At 36.0% G+C, this 23,494-nt stretch overlaps 1 protein-coding gene and 1 long non-coding RNA gene across 9 annotated transcripts; both read left to right on the top strand.

Moving 5' to 3' along the window:
* The first annotated feature begins 844 nt into the window (after positions 1-844).
* On the top strand, positions 845-1,261 carry LOC113279080. The gene has a single exon (XM_026527792.1). The coding sequence runs from the start codon at positions 845-847 to the stop codon at positions 1,259-1,261; it is 417 nt and encodes a 138-aa protein (XP_026383577.1).
* A 5,750-nt stretch (positions 1,262-7,011) lies between these two features.
* Positions 7,012-12,274, top strand: LOC113277437. 8 transcript variants are annotated; one of them, XR_003324923.1, is made up of 15 exons: positions 7,012-7,265; positions 7,359-7,407; positions 7,605-7,643; positions 7,730-7,767; positions 7,858-7,906; positions 8,090-8,199; positions 8,263-8,390; positions 8,478-8,518; positions 8,682-8,886; positions 9,679-9,817; positions 9,962-10,516; positions 10,859-11,102; positions 11,208-11,351; positions 11,733-11,799; positions 12,005-12,274. It is a non-coding gene; the product is annotated as an uncharacterized LOC113277437 (long non-coding RNA). The 8 variants fall into 8 exon arrangements; XR_003324922.1 differs by lacking the exon at positions 7,359-7,407; XR_003324925.1 differs by lacking the exon at positions 7,359-7,407 and having other exon boundaries at positions 7,605-7,767; positions 9,962-10,104; positions 10,323-10,516.
* The last annotated feature ends 11,220 nt before the right edge of the window (positions 12,275-23,494 follow it).

Raw genomic sequence — 23,494 nt, 5'->3', positions numbered from 1 at the left:
CTCCTTCATTGACTGTTACCAACAACATCATGAGCATCCATCTCCCAACCTCTGCATGTCCAGATAAATTGGTTTGGGGTCTCAATTCCGATGGGAGGTTTACGGTGAAATCAGCCTACTCATTGATAATCCAATCAAGAGAAGTCCAACAACAAGCTACATTAGACTTTCCAAAGTTCAAAGACATATGGAGGCTGCCTTGCCCTCCGAAAATCCAATTTTTCATATGGAAAGTTGTTCTAAGAGGGCTGGCAACTAAGTTGTTGTTGTTCAACAGGAAAATTTCTACATCTCCCCTATGTCCTAGATGTCTGGAGCTACCATAGTCGGTGGAACACCTGTTCTTTCATTGTTCAGGTTCTCAACAAATTTGGCATCAGCTGGCACATTGATATCCTCTACTAACTGGTTTAATTCCTTTGTTACAACAACAATCAGTGCAGGGTATTTTTGCAATGGACAATGCCGCTCCACAGAAGAACACTTCTCTTCTCTGCTTCACTCTATGGGGCATTTGGCTAACAAGGAATCAACATGTCTTTGGATCAAGGGGTTATCAACAGCCAGCATATACTATTCTAAACATGTTCTGGGAATTCAAGTTTGCATCAAACCACACTCCATCAGTAATCATTGGGCAGGCACCGGTTGTTTAAATCGCAAAACAAAAATTATACCATACCATTTCAGTCAACTGGCTACCTCTTCAGACACCGTGGCTGAAATTGAACACAGATGGAGCGACACGAGGAATCTCAGGCAAACCTGGGTTTGCAGGAGTAGGCTACGTTTTAAGGAATCACTGGGGTAATCACATAATCTCCTCGGCATCACCGTCGCAATCATGGCTGAAACAAATGCATGTTATCTGGGGCTAAAGGAAGTAATACTCATGCGGCCGAGTCATTTACACTTGGAAATGGATTCAGAAACTCTTGTGCATTGGTTGACATCCCCGTGTTTAACTGAATCGACATACCCATGGCAGTTGTACCATCTACTTGCAGACATTCACAAAATTCTGAACCAAATTCCGAATGTCAACATCACACATATATATCGAGAAGGCAACCAAGTCGCTGATGCATTAGCCAACAGAGGAGCAGACAAAGCTGCAGATCCAACTCAGGCCAATACAACAGAGATATGGATGGATACACCTCTATTGTTCCTAACTCCGTTACTTGTATCAGATAGAGCCCAAACTCCCACTGGGCGTGTAACTCGTATTTTCATGTTAATAAAATCTAGTTTCCTATAAAAAAAAAAAAAACTGTGTCCCGAGGACTCATCTTTGCGCGGTGGTGGCAGCTAGTGAATCCAGACGTTTGTATGTTTTTCGATTCAGATCCGGTTCCGATTTCCTATCCCTAGTTTGATATATAGGATTTCCTAATCAGTTTCTGAATGTTGCTGTGTTAGCGCCGTGCCTATATATATTCAGTGGAATACCTTATTGATTCCTTGCGTAACGCAATTAATCAATTACTGTTTTCTATAAAAACATGAAGCTTCTGCTGCAGTCAATTCTCCTTGTTTCTTTTATTTTATTATGTATTCCATTCATTGATACGTAATCGATCAGTGATACCTAGAGTCAGTACTTCCCTGAACAAAGATAGGAAGAACACAAAGAAAAAGAACAATAATAAACAGAAAAGAATTGTTGCTACTAACTTCTTCTTCTTCTATTGCTTTGAAAGAAAAACTCTACAAACCAATAACTTTGCTGCTCTCTCTCGTTTTTCTCTGTCTTTCTAGCTTAACAATCTCCTCCTTTTATAGGAGTGTAAACTTGATGCTAAAGAAATAAAATTATGAGTTTTTTAGAACTCATCTAAACTAGGAATCCCATCTAAGTTAGGAAACCTCAAACTTCTAGGCTAAGTTAATAAATTTCCACCTCTTCTAGTATCTTCCAGATACTCTCTAACCAAAACACGGCTCAGGTACCTGGTGTATATAACCTGCAGCATCAACTATTCTGTGCATATAACATGCACGACTCCTGTGAAGATAATCTTCACAGCATTCTTCTTCTGGTACGATACTCCTGTATCATGGATCCCCATTTTAGGAAGCTGGAACTCCTGTGTAAGCTCTAAATTGTAGGTGGGGAAACTCAGACTCCCCTTGTTCCTTGTTGAACCATCTTGCTTTACTTGGCACTTGTCTGACTCGCCCTACACGAAATATTATAGAGTCTCCTCTTCTGGTGGGTGTCACCTTTGTTTCAATAATACAATCTTCTTCAAGAACTTCTTCTCGTTCTATCCAATAGTCTTCTGCTAAAGCATGTACTTTACCTTTCTCCTCAACAAATCTTTGAGCTCTAGTGTCTTCTTCTTTAATTCTCACTTGGTTATAACCAGATTCGAGATCAAGCTTGGTAAAGAACATTGCATATCCAACAAGTGCAATCTCATGCTTAACACCTTTCTTGGGTGGTATAATGACTTCTTTTTGGAATAAATCCACGAACTTCTTCTTTAGAGAACTTGGTTCACTTTGTTGCCTGGTGGAAAGTGTAGTATGTAATACCACTTTCTTTTCCTCTTTGATCACAGGCCTGATGACTAAAGAGAACTTCCCACAAGCGTTGATCAATCTCTTGACTTGGTTAGTGGTAACCAATTTCATGGGTAAATGGGTTTTACTAGCCTGAACCCGGAAATCTTTTCCATCTTTCTTGAACAAATATACACGTTCTCTATGATAGAGAACAGCGTTACGTTCCCATAAATATGGATTTCCAAAAATAACTTGTGCTACATCCAATGACACAACATCACATACAATCTCATCAATGAACTTGTCAGTGATATCAAATTTGAATCGACACTGCATTGATACCTGAAGTTCAGTATCCTTCTGTATCATCCTAATGGGTAGGGTTTTGGATGTGGAGTTGTTGATAATCCCATTTGTTCCACCAGCTTTTCTGAAATTAAGTTCTTTTGGCTGCCAGAATCGATGATAGCCTCGACGATGCTTTGTTTTACTTGAATCTTGACATGGAACAATTCTTCATGTAGATTCTCTTGTCCCGCGTCTGTTAGCTTGGTCATCAACAAAAGCTTTGGGTCTGGCTGATCTATTTAAGATATTATTTCGGTATCCACAGCTTCTGCAATCATAGTGTTCTTCTTAAAACTTCTTTGTATTTCAGCCTCACGCAGTTTCTTTGGTTTGAGATGAGAATAAAGAGTCCAGCAAGTGTCTTTTATGTGACCTTTCTCCTTGCAATGCTCACACACCTTTTCTTCTTTTTCATCTAATAGAGATTTGTTTTGATTAGTCTCAACCCTTCTTTGAGTCATATCTTCCCCTCTCGTAACAAGTCTATTGTTGTCTGATCCTGCAACACCTTTAACCTTATGTTCAATGGCCACAACTTTGTTTATAGCATCTTCAATGTCTTGCACACTGAAAAGTTTTAATTCTCTTCGTATATAATCTACGAGTCCACCATTGTATTTCCAGAATGTCTCATCACTAGTAATATCCACATCTAAAACTAAAGCTTGATTGTAGAATTCTGTAGTGTAATCTTGGACACTTTGTTGATACCGTTGTCGAAGGTGCTGCCACTTATACCATCTTTCATCCAAGTAGCCCACAGGATAAAAGTGTTTCCTCATGAGATTCTTAAATTGATGCCAAGTCATGTTTTATGTAACATACCTTTTCTTGTAAGCCTTCCACCATGTTGAGGCATGGTTTGATAACTTCAGACTTGCAAAACTGATCTTTTGTGATTCCACAAGTTGATGTACTATGAAGTACGTTTCCAACTTGTCTAGCCATCCATCAAGTTTTTCAGCTTCCATGACTCCATCATAGTCAGATATCTCGAGCTTGAATTCAATTTGCAACCCTCCATATGGGTTTTTATTGATTATGTCATCTTCTTCTGACGAGCTTTCTTCATCATCTTCCTTTAAATCTTCTTTTTCTCCCTTTGTACTTTCTTTTCTATGCTTAGGTTTTGACTTAGAAGTACTTGCCTTCATAAACGCAGCAAGAGTATCTGCTAAATCTTATATCTTGAGTTCAAGTTTAGCAAACTTCCTCATCTGACAGTTTAGGATTCTTATCATCTTCACTTCCCATCGTGGTTTTAGTACTTCCTCTAGGTTTTCTTGTGTCTGGTAGAATGATAGTTGCTTCTCCTGATCGTGTATATTGTTCACGTATTAAGACCATGCACCACAACTAACCCTAGAAGTCAGAACGTGGCTCTGATACCACTTGATACGTAATCGATCAGTGGTACATAGAGTCAGTACTTCCCTGAACAAAGATAGGAAGAACACAAAGAAAAAGAACAATAATAAACAGAAAAGAACACGATTGTTGCTACTAACTTCTTCTTCTTCTATTGCTTTGAAAGAAAAACTCTACAAACAAATAACCTGGTTGCTCTCTCTCGTTTTTCTTTGTCTTTCTAGCTTAACAATCTCCTCCTTTTATAGGAGTGTAAACTTGCTGCTAAAGAAATAAAACTATGAGTTTTTTAGAACTCATCTGAACTAGGAATCCCATCTAAGTTAGGAAACCTCAAACTGCTAGGCTAAGTTAATAAATTTCCACCTCTTCTAGTATCTTCCAGATACTCTCTAGAAAAAACACGGCTCAGGTACTTGGTGTATATAACCTGCACCATCAACTATTCTGTGCATATAACATGCACGACTCATGTGAAGATAATCTTCACATCATTCTTCTTCTGCTACGATACTCCTGTATCATTCATAGAGGTCGAATCATCTCCTCCTCCTTGGAACGATAATTTCACCAGCAACATAACAAGAGGTTCATCTCTCTTTACTTCACCTCCGAACAATACTAGTTATTGGGTTTCTCCCTCAGGTAATACCGCTTTTGGTTTCTACAAGTTACCATGTAGTAGAAAAGATTCTTTTTCGTTTAACTGTAGTGATAAGTACGTCATTGGTATATGGTTTTTTAAATCAGCGAAAAAAACCCTAGTTTGGACCGCTAATCGTAACAATCTTCCATTATCAAAACCATCTTCAGTTCTCCTCACCAGCCAAGGAAAGTTAGTCCTACGGATAATGCCAGATAACAAAGAACAAGCTTTAATACCCGAGTTACATGAACCAATATCCTACGCAAAGATGCATGATAATGAAAACTTTATCTTATATGGTTCGACTTCTCAAATAATTTGGGAGAGTTTTGATTATCCCACTGATACTATTCTTGGTGGTCAAAAGTTAAAAGATGGAGCTGATTTGGTTTCCAGTGTTTCTGGTATGTTTGATCCGGGTACTGGTGAGTACAAATTATCTATTAGACGGACTGACGGTTTAGGTGCTACACACAAAATTAGTGACCATACGTATCAACATGTGATATCAAATGGATTTCAAGGTTCAATAATGAGTCCAGTTACACTAAATTTAGACGAGGCTGGTAATTTGTTTCTTGTTGGTTCTGATGATGTAGCGCTTAGAAAGTTGTACGAAGGCAAAAGTCAACCACCAACGCAACAAGAACAAGGAATAAATATAGACAGAGCAACACTAAATTCAAACGGAGATTTTAGTTTATCCAAGGAAAGGATTGATGGAAATGTTAATACGACAGACAAATCTTTTATTCTTGTACCCCTATGGTCGTCATCTCCTGAAATGTTGACCGTTGTTGAATATATATTACTTGGGTTATTTTGTTGCACAGGTGTATGTGCGGTAGTGTTCGGCTGCATCATAAGATGGCAGAAAGTCAAGCCCGGGTTACCAAGGTGATGTTGAATCAGGAAAAAAAATAAAATTGTTGAGATAATAAGGGTGATGATGTTTACAAATTTAGATCGGGATTCAAGTACGAAATGGCGTCTATTACCGTTCTTTAGCTTTTCATAGGAGAGTGTTAGTATTTTCATTGTTCTTTTTGCTTCAATATTTATTGTGTCAATAGAAATCTTTATCTTATTTTGCTTGTGCTTAACTAAATTTTCCTTAATAATATAGCTTTAGTTTTTATTCTTTTAGTGCTCAAAATACTCACCGCTAATATTATGAGTCTTCAGAGTATAGTATATTACCACCTTGTTTGTTTATTTATTTTTTTCTTCTGAATCGGACTCTTCTAGATAAATCACCTGATTCATCTGAATTCGGCTCAATATGTTTGTTTTCTATTTGACTGAACTAACTCAAAAATATTTGAGTAAGTGGCTTGATCCCATGAATCAGGAGTATTTTGTTGCCTGACTCAAACGGATCCAAGTCAGAAGTTAGATCTGATTCAGGTATCGAATCAGACCTTACTGAAAATTAAAAACAAACAGTATGACATCTGACTCTCGACGACAACAATCTAGGTCTTTAGTGATAAGATTTTATGTGACCAATAAAATTGTCCTTTAGTGACCAGATTTTATGTGATTACCGAAAATCCGTCTATGGAAGTACCTGTTAGTGATGTTTTTTTTAAATCAATATAAACATTTTTGGCGACAGACGGTAAACCTGGTCTCTAAAGTTGTCGCTAAAATAAGAGAAAAAAACGGGAAAGCTTTTTCAGACCAAAAATTGTGACAAACTTTGGTTTTGTTTCTAAAAGTCATTTTGCGATGATATTCATCAGTCCCAAAATCATTTTCTGGTGACAACAACACAACATAGTCTACAAAAAATCACTACACCAAATTCAAGATATAGCAACCCAGATTAGTAACAAAGCTAGAGCTGTTGCCAATTAGCAACAAAATTCTCTGTTGCTAAAGTTTAGTTACAGCTGTTTTCTGTCGCTAAACTCGCAACAGCTAAGGTTCTGTTTGCTACTAGCAACTGCGGGTCGTTTAGGCATGCGAGTCATGTGTGTGCCTGGCAACACTTCTAGCTCTTATTCCGCCCATATTTTGACATGCTTAGATGTGTATTGGGATTAAATACACCCCTTGACCTTTTGACCTTCTTAGATATTTCTTCACTTAGCTTTTGCTTTTATTTCATTTTTTTTCTCAGATCTCCCAGCCTCGCCTCTTTCCTCTTTCCTCATCGCAAAATCTATATCTCAGAAACCCCATCAATCTCACAAAAGATCGGTATCATGAATCTCATGAATCTCATCTTTGATTTCCTGATCTCTTAAGAACTCGTTCATTCACATTTTTCCTTCACAGAGTTTATGGTATGAACCCTAATATACCATAAATCAAAACCAGAAATCAAAACTAACCTTTTGACAGGAAATCTATAAGCATATACCGAGTTTGGGTAACCTAATCTCAGGTAAGATAACCTATTTTACAAATTTTGTATATTTTGATCTTATAAACCCTAGAAATTGTCTTCTGATTTTTGATTTTGAAATCGCAAAACAAGATCGAAAATAAATCCGGGAAGAGTGGGGTACCAAATCAAGAAAAATCGAGTATAAAATCTAGCCATATCACTTATTTTTTGTTATGAATCAAGAAAAATCGAGTATAAAATCTAGCCATCCTTGTTTTTTTTTTTTTTTTTTTTTTTTTTTTTTTTTTTTTTTTTGCAAGCTGTGTTTGTTTGATTTCAGATTTATGAAGTAATTTTGTAAATAATCTTGTGTAATCTTTGGAGAGTCCTATGCAGGGGTATATGTGCCTACTGTGGCTTCTCAAGTTGTGAAGGGTAACTATCCTTACTGATCCGATGAACTGTGACTTATACTTGAAAAACTAAAAGCACAATCTTAGCAAAAATGAGAACTTTTTCAGGTCTTGCAGCCGGTATAAAGCCTGTACTGAACTTCAAGGTATGATTTTCTATGGTTCCAAATAAATAATTTTTGAAGCGTCTTGTGTATGACTATCTTTTAACTAAATTCAAACTCATTTGACTACAGGGTTATATGGTAAGAAATGAGGCAACTGATTTGGAATCACTCTAAGATGGTAAGCCCTATAGCAATTAATCATGTACTCATGTAAGATGTCCATATGTTACAATGGTCATGATACTAGTAGGATGAGTCAGTGAAGAGTATGCGGTGTATAATTTATGTGAAAATACTCAAGTAGCTTAAAGGTTGTGTAATCTACCTTTCATAATTATTAAGATGTATTCCTCTCTTGAAGGTTGAGGGTAGCTCTGGAGCTGTCAATGACATGGAAAGCACAATGGTGCAGAAGTTCTGGGATTCTTCCCTCGCTTTAGACCCACCTGAAGATGATTATGACACCCAAAGGTATCTACTTTTATAGTGTCTGCAGGTTATTTCAGGCGCTAATGCTGCTGCAATCTCCTGCAGTGAAATGTCTGCATTTATGGCGTCAGATAGTGTAGAACCAGGGAATTCTTATCCGTCTCTTGGTTTGGGAAATGCATTTGCCTTCAAATTTTAGGATCATAAGGGTTGTGTACATCTGCTCAATTGAGGTATGTTTTCTCCCTGACTGTGTACATGTGGAAACCATAGCTTGCACAGTAATAGAATAACAAAATTCTTGTTTTTGAGTTTCACAGGTACTGAGAATTTGGAGGAGATTGTATCTACCGTTTTGCAGGTGAAGCCTGTTGCTCTAAACCTTCTTATCTCCTTCTAGTATACAAAAATGTTTTTGATAAGAAATTATGGATTCATTTTCATCCTACTCATTCTAGAAACTGTTCAGAAAAGTTTTGGTCTTTATTTCACGGGTAGCCCCGTATAATACTTTCTATTCACAGCTGGAAGAGCACCTGAGCCAAGTTGGTGTCGATACAACTACCAACAATTGGAACGAAGCACTTGTTCTGGGTGTGGTGGATCCACACTTGCTTCCTCCTTGTGATGTTGTCCTGCTATGTTAAGAATGTCAAACTCTAATAAAAAATCATGATAAGTTAAAGCTTCTCGGTAATGAGAGTGAATAACTTAAATAAAACTCTAAAGGTTAGAACAATTTTCAACTTCCATCTTTGTTCTTTTTGTTTATTTTATCACAGTTGTTAAACTATGCGTTCACCATTACTGAGAAGCTTTAACATTCTTTTAGTTTTCAAGTATCAAAGTTTGAGTGCTTTACATGGACTAAATGATCTATGTTTGTCATATTGGTTAGAAGTGTCAACAGCATGATAAGTTCGTGATAGTAGTCAATTTTCTTCTCAGTGATTTTTGCCATGATAATCCCATCTAGTAGGGATTTATATATTCTGATTTTCGTAGGGAGACAAGACCCACTGCTTTATTCGTTTCCCCCTATTATCATGAAGTCCAAATTCTCTGCATCAATCAAGTTTCTTATATGCATATCGTAGTTATAACAGATGACAAATAGAACCGCAACTAATGAAGGATGGTTTTTTTTAATCTTAGATTGATCTTGTCCTGTACTCTTCGCTGATGCAGGAAGTAATTGTTGTTCAAGTAGTTTTGAAATGATCTGTTTGGTTTGTGATAGTAATTTTTTGGATCCTGAAATGTCTAAAGACTGTTTTTATTATTATTTAGCATTAACTTATGGCTGAAACATGGAATAATTAAAGTTTCTGAGACTCTGAAAGCCGGTGTGTAGTCAGTATATATTTGCCTCCATAAATTCGTTGTGATGTGGAAAGCTTTTGTGAAATGTCCTGATTTTTATGCGTATCTGATACATATTATGCCCTGTTGTTTACTTTTGAATGCTGGTAATATATATTTATGAACTTACTGAACTTGTTGTTTGTAATTGTGGTGCAGGAAGCGTTTATTTCATTTGATGAATAAACTCCCAACAATATTTGAAGTTGTTAGTGGAGCTGTAAAGAAGCAACAAGTTAAGGAGAAATCTTCAGTTTCAAATCACAGCAACAACAAATCCAAGCCCATTTCACAAAGGGTAAAAGCCTTCAGTTTCAATAAGTTAGCTTAGGATGCATGCAGTTAGTGCCTTGGGGTCCTCTTATAAAAAGCCAATTTTCAATTTTGTTATCCTTTGCTTTTTTAAACACTTACATTTTGTTTGTTTTGACAACTAAAGCAGTGATTAGCCAACCCACCAGCAAAGTCTTACTCCAAGCCAACACCTCCTCCAATAGAAGATGAAGAGCAAGAGTCTGACCAAGAAGAGGATTAACATGGGATCTTTCTGTGGTGCATGTGATGAGAACGATGCATCAGATCTTTGTACTTGCATGGCATACTCAAGTCTAAAGATTCGTGTGTCTTTTATCTTGTCTGATATCCTATATCGGTTATTGGTTTCTAGACGTAAAAATGAAATTAGTGTTTCTTCTCTCAGATTCAGTTTCTTAATACAGCGTTGTTCACGTATCTGTAGAGTTTTCTTTCCTTGTGTGTGGTCTTCAACTTCAGTTACTGAATTCTTTATGATCTACCTTTAGCAGGAACTCAATACACACATCAATTACAAAGTTAGTGATGATTTTCCCTTTAAATGGATAGACAAGAAATGAAGAGAAGGATCCCATGTAATATCAGTGGCAACTGCTGGAAGACTATGGATAGACAAGTCATGTATTGCAATGCGGACTTCAGTGACCAAGTAGAGTTTAAACAGTATGGGAAGATACTTCAGGTACTTATTGTATTTGTATTTCAGTTTTTTTTTGCCTTGGAGACATCCAACAGTGTAGAATTCATTTTTCCTTGAAAACATTTTGTAAGATTTCACTCTTTTTGTACATGTGCTTAACATGCTGACATGTAGATTCTTTTGCAGTTGTGCATAAGAATGTCTCTTTTGCAGTTATGCTTTGAAAGACTCTTATACAGTTGTGCATAAGAAATATTTAGCTTTACCTGATGTAACCATGTGAACAGAAACCGGAGTTTTATGAATCAACTTTTTTGCTATGTGTGTGGTTTTTGTATATGATAATGTTTTGTTGTTTGTCTTCTGTTATATTTGATGGAGCAGGTGACCAGAGTTAGAGTCGATTGCTAGTAGCCAGCCGGGGGAATATCAATCCCTGGTAAGTACTTCAACTGGAGATGCTTATATTAATACTTTGAAATTTATGGATATTAACCTCTGGTTATATTTTCTTTGAGGTACTGATGCTACGGGATTATGCTGTTGGTTAATATTTTATAAGACGCAAAGTTCACGGCTGTGCAGAATTCAACTCCCGATTTTACGATCCGTACTCACCACCCAACTGGTAGATTTCCATACTCTTAATCATTTTTTTTCCAATTTTGTTATTCAATTCATTGCATAGTTTCTGTGCTCATGGAATAGTATTTGTTTGATGATGATGCTGCAGTAGGAATAATTGAGAAACTTTTAAGGGAAGATTTGCTGAATGTATGGCCCGACAGAAGAATGTACGAGGAAAGGATTAAATCAAAGGATTATTCTTCTTCTTCTCGTGGGAGGACACTGATCCTTCCTTACGAAGTCCCAACTGGTAAATTTTCCTTTATCAATTCAATTGGTTGCATATTTTTGGTTTTCTGCATCTATGTTTTTAGATGCCCAATTCTTGGTTGTATGCTAATAATTAGTGCTGAATTTTCCTGTAGGTGTACCACTTAAGACTATGTTGTTGTTTTCATAACTATCATATTCTTTTCTAAGCTTGTAATCACCTTTTCATGTGAGGGGAATGGATTAACGATAAGAGAAACACCCTTTAAACAAACCTAGCTCCAACCAGTTGGGACTTCGTAAGGAAACTGCGGATTAATGGATTTATAGATTACCTTCAGTAGATGCTTTCAGTTTCTTATTTCAGTTTCCAATACTTGCAACTTCTTATCAGATTATGACATTATGCTCTGCTTTTCAGATTCAGTTCACAAGAAAACTTTGTGGAATCATTTTGGAACAGGATATCGTCATTTCTCATTCATAAGGTATGTATTTTTCTTCAATTTGAATCCTTATATTTAGTGTTGGACTATGAATCATCTGAAGCTGTTGGACGATTCTTTTCTTTAGGTTTTAAAGTATCTTTCAGGTATATAAGCAAATCATTAGCAGTAGAATATATATACCCTGAATTCTGAAGTATTATTACTTTCTCTATTTGTTATCTCTAACTATATGTATCTGTGACAGGTTCTTCATCATCTTGGTCGTATTTGCTAGACAAGAATTCAGCATCCTCGTGTGATCATCCTCTCAAAGCCACAATAATTTGCTGCATTCTAATTACTGATCACTGTAAGAGATTGTAACATTCTGTTTCTATATGCAATCCTTAGAAGCTAAAACAAACATAGTAACATCGACACAATGTAAGAAACAACAACATATTTTCATATGAAATCTTTCAGTTGTACAACTTGACACTTGATTTTCTTAATGCAACCTGTAACATTTCCTTTATGTCATGAGTTCCCTGCTTTTTATTGTAGAACGTCTTTGAGGTGTAAACCTGTGTGAATGATATCTGTGTGAATATAGAGTATGAGAACTATCATATTCAATTGCCGGATATAAGATGAATCAGGGATTTGCAGGGAACTGGGGGTAATCAGTTATGACTAGGTCAACCAAGACTTGACTTTTTTTTTGTTATTGCGAAAAATTAGAAACGGCAAGAATGTGTTACTAAATCTGAACCAGAACAACTATATCCTGTTTCACTAAAATATATCCCGGAACTAATCTAAAATTAGCAACAGAGTTTTTCTGTTTCTATATTTAATTTCGCAACAGCTTAATCAGTTGCTACTGCTTTTGCTGACCAAAATTAGCAACAGAGATAGAGCTGTTGCTAAAAACTGCGACAGGGTGTTTAGCATCGGAAAATCTGTTGCAAGCCCGGTCAGCAACATATATAAGCTGTTGCTAAACGTTAAATTTGGTGTAGTGTATTATCCCTGGCAACCTGAGACTTACGCCCATAAATATATTTTACAATGAGAAAATCAATTTGTCGCTGAAACGATTATGAGGCAAAAATAAAAATTTAGTCGGTAAAACAATTACTGGCCAAATAAATTTGGTGACTATTGGATTGCTTTCTAATTGCAAAAACAAAATCTCACCTCCAAAAAAACTATTGCTAACAATGTTTATATCGACAACAAAGATGAAGTGCCCTTAAAAGTAAAAGTGATAGCAGTAATACACACTGTAATCATCAAATCTGAATATTAGATTGTTATCTCAATGTTGGTCCATCTGCATTTTTCCTCTGCAACATGTTCCATTGATTATGTTGCATCCCTTGGAGTTAGTTGCGGAGAGCATTGTAATTACTATGTATCACTTTCTTCACCATTAACCTCAATCTCATCCTGAGCATACATGTAACTTACATATCGACTGCATTGCTTGTCCAGACCCGCTCTATAGTTACTCTATTAACCGCACGAATGTGTGTCTCATAGAATACTTAGATAAGGGAGTTTGATTGCTTTCTCTAATTCATTAATAGTAATCTTGTATCAGCATTTGTTGACTATATTACCAACTACAAGTGTAATGATAAATTACAAAAACGTCTCTCTTACTGTCGAATTGAGTATTGAAAATAACATAAATACAAGAGCCCCGTAGTATTAACACACTTCATATTCCAGAAACAAACTGAAATTTTATAGAAGTAATCACATACGTACAAGACATGGATGAGTCAAAACTCAAAACCATTGTATGAAGACAAAGTGACAAGGGAACTGAATCACCATATTGATTGTTGCAGGTAGTTAGAGTGTTAGAACTTATGTATTGTGGATGACTGAACTGCATTTATATAAATCCTTCTATAAAAAGTAACTCGAGAAATAACAATCCAAATCTAAAGATGCTCAAAATAGACCGTAGTGTTGGAATGTTTACAAGTACCATTTCATTAAACGGTAACCCCATTATGTGACTATTATTATTTTACTAACCAGAAATTAATAGTTATGCAGTGTTTGATAGTTATGAAGTGCCAGGGGTTGAGAAATTATGTTGCAAGAGTTTTTTTATTGGTGGATTTTCAAGGCTTTGGGTATCTTTGAATTCAAGCTAAGATAACTTGAGATCCAAGCAAACACGTTCTCTGTTTAAATGAAATTTGTTATGATTCAACAACAAATTCTGTTTAATCTCACAACAATAACCTACTCTCCTATTGGATGAGCCTAATAAATCCTTAATCTCTACTTATCATATTAGGTTTACAATCATTGTCTTAAACACAAACTCTGGTTTTCACTAACAATTTCACCTGACAACACGTTGGATTAACTTAACCCTAATATGCAATTAAAGTTAATTCTGACTAAAAACAAGCTAACTTAATTAAGGACAAGATAGGACAAATAACCCTTAGCCAAGCGACTAGCAATGAACCACAGACTCACAGGCGCATGTAGACCTCATGGACTCGCAGGCATATAATAAGAATTCTGTCTTGAAATTACATAGAAGTCTGTCTTGAAATTACATAGAAGAATATACACTATGGCGTAGGATTCTGAAAACCATGTACAATGACTGTACATGTTGGCAGGTATGCCTTTCGAGCATAAATAACGTTCATTAGCAATCAAGACTCGGACCGTGAATCACAAACACAAACTGATTTAGAGAATAAAGTTATTTTTAGAAGTTTTTACGAGAGATTTAGAAAAGATGAACATATGTGGAAAATAGTTCGTGAGCTTATGCTTGTTTCAGACTGGGTCGGTATTCGTGTTGGGTATGCATACATACAGCCAGACCACGAACTCAGGCTCCAAAAGTATGCATACTGGTGTTGATGGTGGATTTTAGATGAGGGCTAAAATTGTAATATGCCAAGTTTTGTATGTTTTTTACCCGACTTCAGACGAATATATGAAATTCATATTTTATAATTTGTACTTGAAATATCGTGTTACAATGATCTCCGACTGATCATGTAACCTCATCAAAACATAAATATATGACGATAATATTTGGACCACCCGGATGAGCTCCCGATATTCCATATGTTTCTATATACTGCCCGGCTCAGTATTCACTTCTATATAGAATCTTAATGATTGGACGACTCTTAGACAGACCTCCTGCTAGTATATAACGATAACGTCTTCAGGATATTGCAGTGTTCCCTGACTCACTACGCCAGAAATTAGCTTTTTCGACAGTCCAGGTTTATCGATAATAGAGATTATTGACAGACCTTCACCGTCGAATGGCATGTCGTATTTTAAGGTGTCTAAAACATTAATTGATGGTAACCTACGAGCTTTGCTTGTCAATAATTATTGACAGGCATCACATGTAAATTACTCCAAAATTGAATTGCCAACATAAAGAGTATTTTCTTATTGCTGAAATTGTAAATAAAAGTGACATGAAGAACTAAGAACACTTTTAACTTCAAAATAAATTGTCATATAATGTAGCCTGTGAATACCAATATTCTCGAGTGCACGTGTCACGTATCTGGCGGACGTGTGTAAGTTAACAAAGTAGCCCTGACGATACAAGGGTATCTGAGAAGCAACATATACCTTCCATATCTACTTTATCTCATATCGAGGAAGCATACCTCGACGACTTAGATGATAAAGTGAGCCCTAGACTAGAGAGACGGCAGCTGGCGAAGGGACAAAGGTAGCTGGCATATCTAATCAACATTTAATCCCTCGAACCTTATCTACACGTTTGGTTAAGGCGCATGGAGGAAAGTGAGGTGGCATAGTCTGACTGAAGAATGCATGCGGTGAACGAAGGTACAACCTGTACTAAGGTTGGGGAGTTCACGAGGGAACATGGGTCAGCTGAGGTGGCAGAGTTCCATTGGATAAAGCGTGCAGCTAACAAAGATACCATTTGTACGAAGATAATCAGGATACGATGTACCTAAACATAACAAAGATGTCCTTGGAGAGTATAAATACCGAGCTTCACCAACAAAGAAGGGCATTCAGTACGTGAAGGAAGATCTAGTCTTAAGCTTATACCTCTTTAATGTTTAGAAATTAATTATTTACTACAACTTGAGTTCTCTCTATTACTTTGGGAAGCATTTAAGATCCTTTGTTAAGACAACCACTTAATACAAAAAAAATCACTCTTTAACTCGTGGACGTACACAAAAGTTGACCCACGTAATCTCTTGTGTCTCATGATAACTTAGTAGCATTCACATTATCTTAGTGTTCTTCATTGCTTTATCTTGAATACCTTTTATTGCTTAACCGTATTAGTTCAACTGAGGTATCTATACTACTTAGTATCAGATTCTTCGAGTTGTATACATTACGTACGAAAAAAATAGTCTTCACAGTTTGGCGCTACAATAAAGTCCCTGTAAGCCTGAGTTTTTATTGTTCTTTTTCTTGAAAAAGAGATCTTAGTATAAAAAAGGGCGGATATCACTTCCTAGTCATACATTCACCGTTCTTTTTCGTAAGTTCTTTGAGTTCTTAGCCTCAAAAGACTTCCAACGTTATAGATCTACAAAGTTTTTGTTCTCAAACATGTTTCAAAAACGTTAAGCTTTTGTTTGTACGAGGAAAACCTTTTCCGACAAAGTATCCTTTGGATCTGAGTATCTCTGAACACTTGGGAATCATCTCAGTGAGAATTTAAGGAGAACAAACCTTAAAAAAATATTTACCAACCTTAAATATTTAAAGATCTGACACCCTTTTCAGTCGTTGTCAACATTTATTATCATCTTTCTCGATAGTTGTCAGTTAAACGTTAATTACCAATCTTTTCGAACCCTTTTTGCGTGTTTTTCGAAAAAGCTGCTCATTCGCCTTCTGTGTCAGAGCATTAACTGCTACTTTAACGAAGGTCCGAAGCAGCGACCCTTTTTCATCTTATTTGGTATTTTTTAGGATGAAAGGCCGAAGGTATGCAGAAACCAAATGATGTACCATCAATTTCAAGAACCGTTGTTACCATAGGGAGGTCACAAAACCCGTCACGTGCAAATCAAAGAACCGAAGCAGAGGACGGATAAAGTGAGATAACAAGAATAACGGCAGCCAACCGACCGCTTATTCCTGCTGAGGGGATGGGGAAAACATCTGGAGTACAACCACCATACGGCATGCCATTACCGGAGGCTGCTCGGGTGACGAAGCCTCCTGTTGTTGACGAAGGGTTACCCCGAAACTCAGTTCCTAACGGACGATGGTTGGGGAACCTAACACCTATTCATATCGATCCTGACGCTCCAATTTTGGAAGAAGAAGCATATGAATCTGAGGATCCGGAGGACAACACTCCTCAGGGTGGTGGAGCACACAACGAAAAGCAAATAACAGCGCGGGTGGCAGCTCTGCTACTACGCAAAAAGGAGCACGAAGATGAAATGCATGCGATGGCTCAGGAGAACCAGAACCTGAAATATTTACTAGAAGTACAAATCGAAGGTTCACAAACTCATTGTAATACCCGGTATTTTTGGTTCGGGTTATAAAATCCTAATTGCGGCACATTTGGTATAAGATGAAAGTAGAAGCCTAATATACATATATTTATAACCAAATAGTTACCTCATATGATTTTTGGTGCGGTGTTTAAAATAATGTAAAACTTTTAAGTTTTGGAAAATTTAATAAATAGTTAAATTACATTTATTTACCAAAATAATATTTTTGATGGACATGAAAAATCAGAAAGAAATAATTATATGTAGTAAATGCTAGCAATTAATTGATTTTTTATGTATATTTAAAGATGATGGTAATTACAGTATTGAATGACATTTATTAGGAAATTAATAAATGGGAGAAAATGAGAAGAAAAACGTTTCAATTTGTAACATGAGGAAACTTAAAACAAACACATATGACATTTAAGTTTATTATTATTTTAGTATTAGTCCATGTACTTATGGACTAGTGGAAATACAAATCCGTCAAAAATACATGAAGCCTAATAATTATTCTTATTTAATTATATTGTATTGCATGTGCATGGAGAGTGCTAGAATTCTCTAGTTTGATCCGTTATCCATAGGGAATTTAGAATTTAAGATAAAATAATTAAGTTGGGAATTTATTTAAGTTTTTATTTAAAGAGTAGAGTTAATATAGTATGAATATAAATATATATTTTCATATGTGGGAAGGTTAGAGTTATCACATGTAGCTAACTATTTTCTTAGAGCCCATATTCCCCTCTTCCTGGTTTCATTATTCATTTGACATATATCGTTTGCAACAAAATTCAACATAGTTACCTACAATATATTCTTTTGTGGATCGTTTGATAACAAATATTTGGAGTGGTTTATTGACCGGTGCCAAATAATGCACATTTTTAGATCATTTTGTTGTCTTTTATCACATCTCAAGTTCTTTAATGTCCTATTTTAAGTCAAATTTTGCATTTTGTGTCTCGAGGTATCAATAATCTTGTGTATTGTAAATATTAATAATTTGTGTCTTTGTTGTAACTGTAGGAGAAAAGTAGAGAAAGATTGCTGGAGAACAGGTGGTGGGTTAGTATGCGGGGTTGAAATCACTCGTGTGTGATAACTTGCAGTGCTCGAGGAGTACATGGAAGGGAAGAAGGCATGTGACCATAAGGGTTAAAGTGGAGGACTAACTAACTTTGCCAAAGCTTACACGTCAAGATGGTCATGCCAATTGATACATTGTTCACATATGGGAAACAGAGATATAATACAAGTCATCACTATCTTTCTCTCATACACATGAACTTGGTATTAATTCCTAACACACTATTAAGCCCTTTATCACCTTTACCAATTATCACTTCCAATATCAGAAACATTTCTTTCCCTGTCTCTTACACCACCGACCATTATGTTCTTCTCGTTTCACCTATCTCTGTAAACCTAGCCCTCTCTACTGCAGAACCACCAACATCACCTACCACTCTCTGCCTCTCTTTACTGTTATCCATCTCTTTACCAAAACCACCATACAACCACTCTCTTTCTCTTTCTCTTGTCTCCATTTTTAGCCTAACCCTAGATTTTGAATTAGACAACAATAGGACGACTGTGGTAAACCAAACAACAAGTATTGTCGAATTAAATGTCTGAAATCACCAACAACAACAACGGAAAAGTGAAGACAATAGGGTGGAGGCTATGCATCAGTGGTGAGTGATAAAGAAAGCAAATCCCTAGCTTATTTTTGTGCATCTAGTGATTATTGGGATTTGGATATTGAGAGAAGTATTGTATAAATTGGGAGAGGCCTTGTAAGGAAGAAACGAATCCCGGAGTAGACGGTGCAACTTGCAGTAGTAAATTAGGTTTAATTTCATCTTGTATTATGTTCTAAACAACTTTACTATGGCATAGATGAAGCCCTTAATTTACTGCTAGTTTATTCATGTTTTTAATATTGTTCTTGTTGTGTTTCATTGAGCAAGGATGGGTTTAATCTAGATCTTCCATTCATATAACTTTCACTTAGTATGTTTTGCATCCTAGGTTGTTAGAAATTGTGTAATTGTTGCTCCAACTTATGCTTAATTGAATCAATTGGTCTGTGATTAGTTGTGCCTTAATCAGACAACTAATACTAGAGATTAATATCTTAGTTGACATTAAGCTATCCAACCTAAGATTACCCTGGATTAAACGACAGGCTTGAACCTTCACCGGTGTCCATTGTAAAGGGACAAAAACATAATTTGAAACTTAAATAGATTAGCATAGATTAGGTGGTGGACTCAACTTCCCTAGTACACTTTTATTTGCACTTTTGTTTTCTAATTTAAGTTACATAAACTTATCTTGTCGTATCGACACACAACAAACCATCGTTCGTTACTTTTCGTTTAAATCAGTATAGAAAGACCTTAGAATCAACTCTACATCGCCCTAGTCTATGTGGGATCGACCTGTATTTTCTATGTCTACTATAGACACTGTGCACTTGCAGTATAATTGTAGGTATCTTTCTAATCCTACCAAGTTTCAGTCATATACTTGCATTCCTTCAGTCTTTTTGATTAAGATAAGCAATTGTGCATCATTATCTTCTAATGAAACTTAGTATAACTTATACCAAATCAAGCTTGTTGTTCTCATCATCTGTAATTTTACTGTTGCATCTTAGCCTTGTACTACTAGTTGTATGCTAATTTAGTTTCAATAGTTTTTATATTTCTTAGTTCATAATATTTAGCCATCTGTAAATCCCCATTTGTTACATATCTTGCATCTTGTTATTCTTCAAATGCATTTAGTTAAATTTCTTTCAGTGTTATACCGTAATCACCTGCATCTAGGATTCTTGGCGACATCTTTACTTTCCTGTGGTTTCAGTCATTGTTACCAGTCAGTTTCAGATGTAACTAGTCACATCTTGTAGTCCAGTTCAGTTTGTAGTATATCCCTGTTAACAAGTAGTCATGTAGGAGTCTGTAAATATTGCTTTTGCTCTTTATTATGCCTTGTTGAGAATTGTTGCCCTACTCAGTATTAGATTTTGTCACGATTATTGAGATACAGTCATTGACTTGTCCCCATCTCAGTTAAATCTCCTTAGTGCTAGCTGATTCCTGAGCAGTGTTAGGCTTTACATGACTGCTGTAGTTTGAGAATTCTTTCTTTCGCTTGTGTCAACATAACTCAGATTTTGCAGTTCTCTTTCATATTATATCGCATCAGTAGGTCAAGCATTTACATCATCCAGTTTTTCATTACCTGTATCTTGCACATCATTTCATTTTAGGAATTTTAGCAACATCATTGTCTATAAGTGCATTGTTTGAGCATCATAGCTAATTGCATTTTGTAGCAGCTTCATCCTTGTTCTATATTTCTGTAGGCTTAGTTAATATAAATCACTCAGTTTTATTTATTTGTCTTTAACTTAGTGGTTGTAGTTAAGTTTTGTATATACTTGTTTAGATTTCAGTCATTGATATAACTTAGGTTTTTTACTCCATTTGTGATATAATCTGCATCTTAGTTCTAGGTAAAAGTTTCGATCATTGTATACTATAGCTTAAGCCTTGTAACATTTTAACTATAGGTTTTTATTTTCAGTTTCATCTTCATAACTGCACCTTATTTTGTCATCACATATTGTAGCTTTTGGTTCTCAGTCACTCCATCTTTCAGTCACATTGTTTTCTTTTGGATTAGGGTGAATCTGTAGTAAACATCTGCATCATTGTCATGCTTTATACCACATCTGTAAGTTAGGACCAGTTTGAGTCAGTTGTACCTCTATTTAATTGCACTCTATAGTTAAGTTGTATATTTGTTAGTTCATCTGTTGCTTGTATCCCATTTAGTTTATAGGTCATTGCATCTGTAATTTTCCAATCCACATAATCTGTTTTAGTAGGAGAACATTCTCATAGCATAACTTAGATTTAATTTAAGAGAATATGTAAAAGCATTTCCATCTGCATCCTAGCCCTGTAAATTGTAGCTTTTAATTCCTGTTATCCCATTTCAGTCACATATCTGCATTCTTTTGGTCTTTCTTGCTAGTTTACATCTTATAGTTTGTTGCATCAGTAGCTTTCCAGTTCATTGAATCTGTTTCAGGAGTTAAATTTTTCAGCATAACTTAGGCTTTCGCATTTCTGTTTTATATAAGCATTTACATAATCTAGTATTGTCAGTTAGCTACTAGTTTGAAATCATCATCACCTGTAATATACCATTAAGCATCTTTCATTCATTACTTTTCTTTTTCCATTTGAAGCTTGTCCATATTTTTGTTCCATTCTGTCATGTTCAAAGTTTTCAACTGGACAAAGCTCGGTTCTCAGTTAACCCATCACACAACATATGTACTGCAACTCTGGTCGTTAATCATCAGTGATACACAATTACTTTACGTGTTTATTTGTTCTATCTGCACCGTTAGAGCATTGTGACAAAGGGACGATCAAATTTCCCGGCGTTCCTGAAATCCATGATGTAGTATACGTAAAAGGTATGACTGCAAATGTTCTTTCTATTAGTCAAATTTGTGACAAAGTCCATCGAGTTGTCTTCAATGCGAATGGATGTGACATTGTAGACAAAACTGGGAAAGTAATTTTTCAGGGAACTCGTGGTAAAAACAACTGTTATCTTCTTGATACTCAGTTTAGTAATTTGTGCAATTTGACTAAGGTGGAATCTACACATCTTTGGCATGAGCGTTTTGGTCACATCAATTATCGTCTTCTAACTAAGATCATTAACAAAGAACTTGTTAGAGGCGTTCCCAAAATCAATGCAAAGATTGAAGGTGTATGTGGTGCCTATCAAAAGGGTAAACAAACGAAAGTTCACCATAAATCATCTCGAGATATTCTCACTAAAGCTCCACTTGATTTAATTCATATGAATCTCTTAGGACCAATTCAACAACCCACGGTTGCTGGTAAGAAGTATGATTTAGTTATGGTAGATGATTACACCAGATTCACTTGGGTTGCATTTTTGTCTCATAAGAATGAAACCCTTGATGAATTCAAGATTATTGTTAAAAGAATCCAGAATGAACAAGATCGCAAACTAAAGAAAATTAGGAGAGACCGTGGAACTGAATTCAAGGACACTAAGGTGTTTGAATTTTGTGACGAACTGGGATCATTCAACAATACTCACCACCTATTAATCCTCAAGCTAATGGAGTGGCAGAAAGAAAGAATAGGAACATTCAGGAAATGCCCAGGGTAATGATCCATAACAAAAACTTACCTCTAAGGTTTTGGGGAGAAGCTGTTTTTACAGCATGTTATTTGATCAACCGTGTTTACTTACGGTCTAAAACCCTAAACACTCCTTATGAGTTGTGGTATGGAAGAAAACCAAACTTGCACTATATAAGAGTGTTCGGAAGTAAATGCTACATTCTAAAAGATCGAGAACAGAGAGGGAAATTCGATACCAAAAGTGATGAAGGTATCTTTCTTGGCTATGCTTCTGATAACCGTGGTTTTCGAGTATTTAATCTCAGAACCCAGGTCATGATGGAATCTGCTAATGTTATCATCGATGATATTAGTGATTTTCATCACAATAATCCTCCTGCTGAATTGCTTCCAACCGAGACAATTGAGAAAGTCAAAGAAATAACAGAATCATTTGAAGTTATCCCAACTGTTGTTGATCCTGATATTTCTAGTGACGAGGAGAAGAGCACTGATCAAGCTACTCCTGACGAACAAGAACGTGTCCCTCCACGACACCTCTGGGTTCAAAGGAATCATGATCCCAACAGTATTATTGGGCGAAGAGATTATACAGCTAAGACTAGAGGGAAACTTCAAAACATGTGCAATTTTGGTTGTTATCTGTCACAAGTAGAACCGAGGAATATTGATGAAGCTCTGAACGATCGCTTTTGGGTGAATGCAATGCATGAAGAGTTAAACCAATTCCTAAGACAAGACGTACGGGAACTTGTACCTTGTCCCTCCAATATTAATATTGTTGGAACAAAATGGATATTCAAGAACAAGTCTGATGAATTTGGCACAATTATTAGAAATAAAGCCAGACTTATCGCTCAAGGATATTCACAAATTGAGGGTATCGACTTTGACGAAACATTTGATCCTGTGGTACGCCTTGAGCCCATTAGAATTTTATTAGCTCATGCTTGTTTTCTCAAGGTTAAGCTTTTCCAAATGGATATAAAATCTGCGTTCCTAAATGGAATTCTA

This window comes from Papaver somniferum, chromosome 5 (assembly GCF_003573695.1).
Source record: "Papaver somniferum cultivar HN1 chromosome 5, ASM357369v1, whole genome shotgun sequence".
NCBI lineage: Eukaryota > Viridiplantae > Streptophyta > Magnoliopsida > Ranunculales > Papaveraceae > Papaver > Papaver somniferum.
This window is presented reverse-complemented; position numbering and strand designations above follow the sequence as displayed.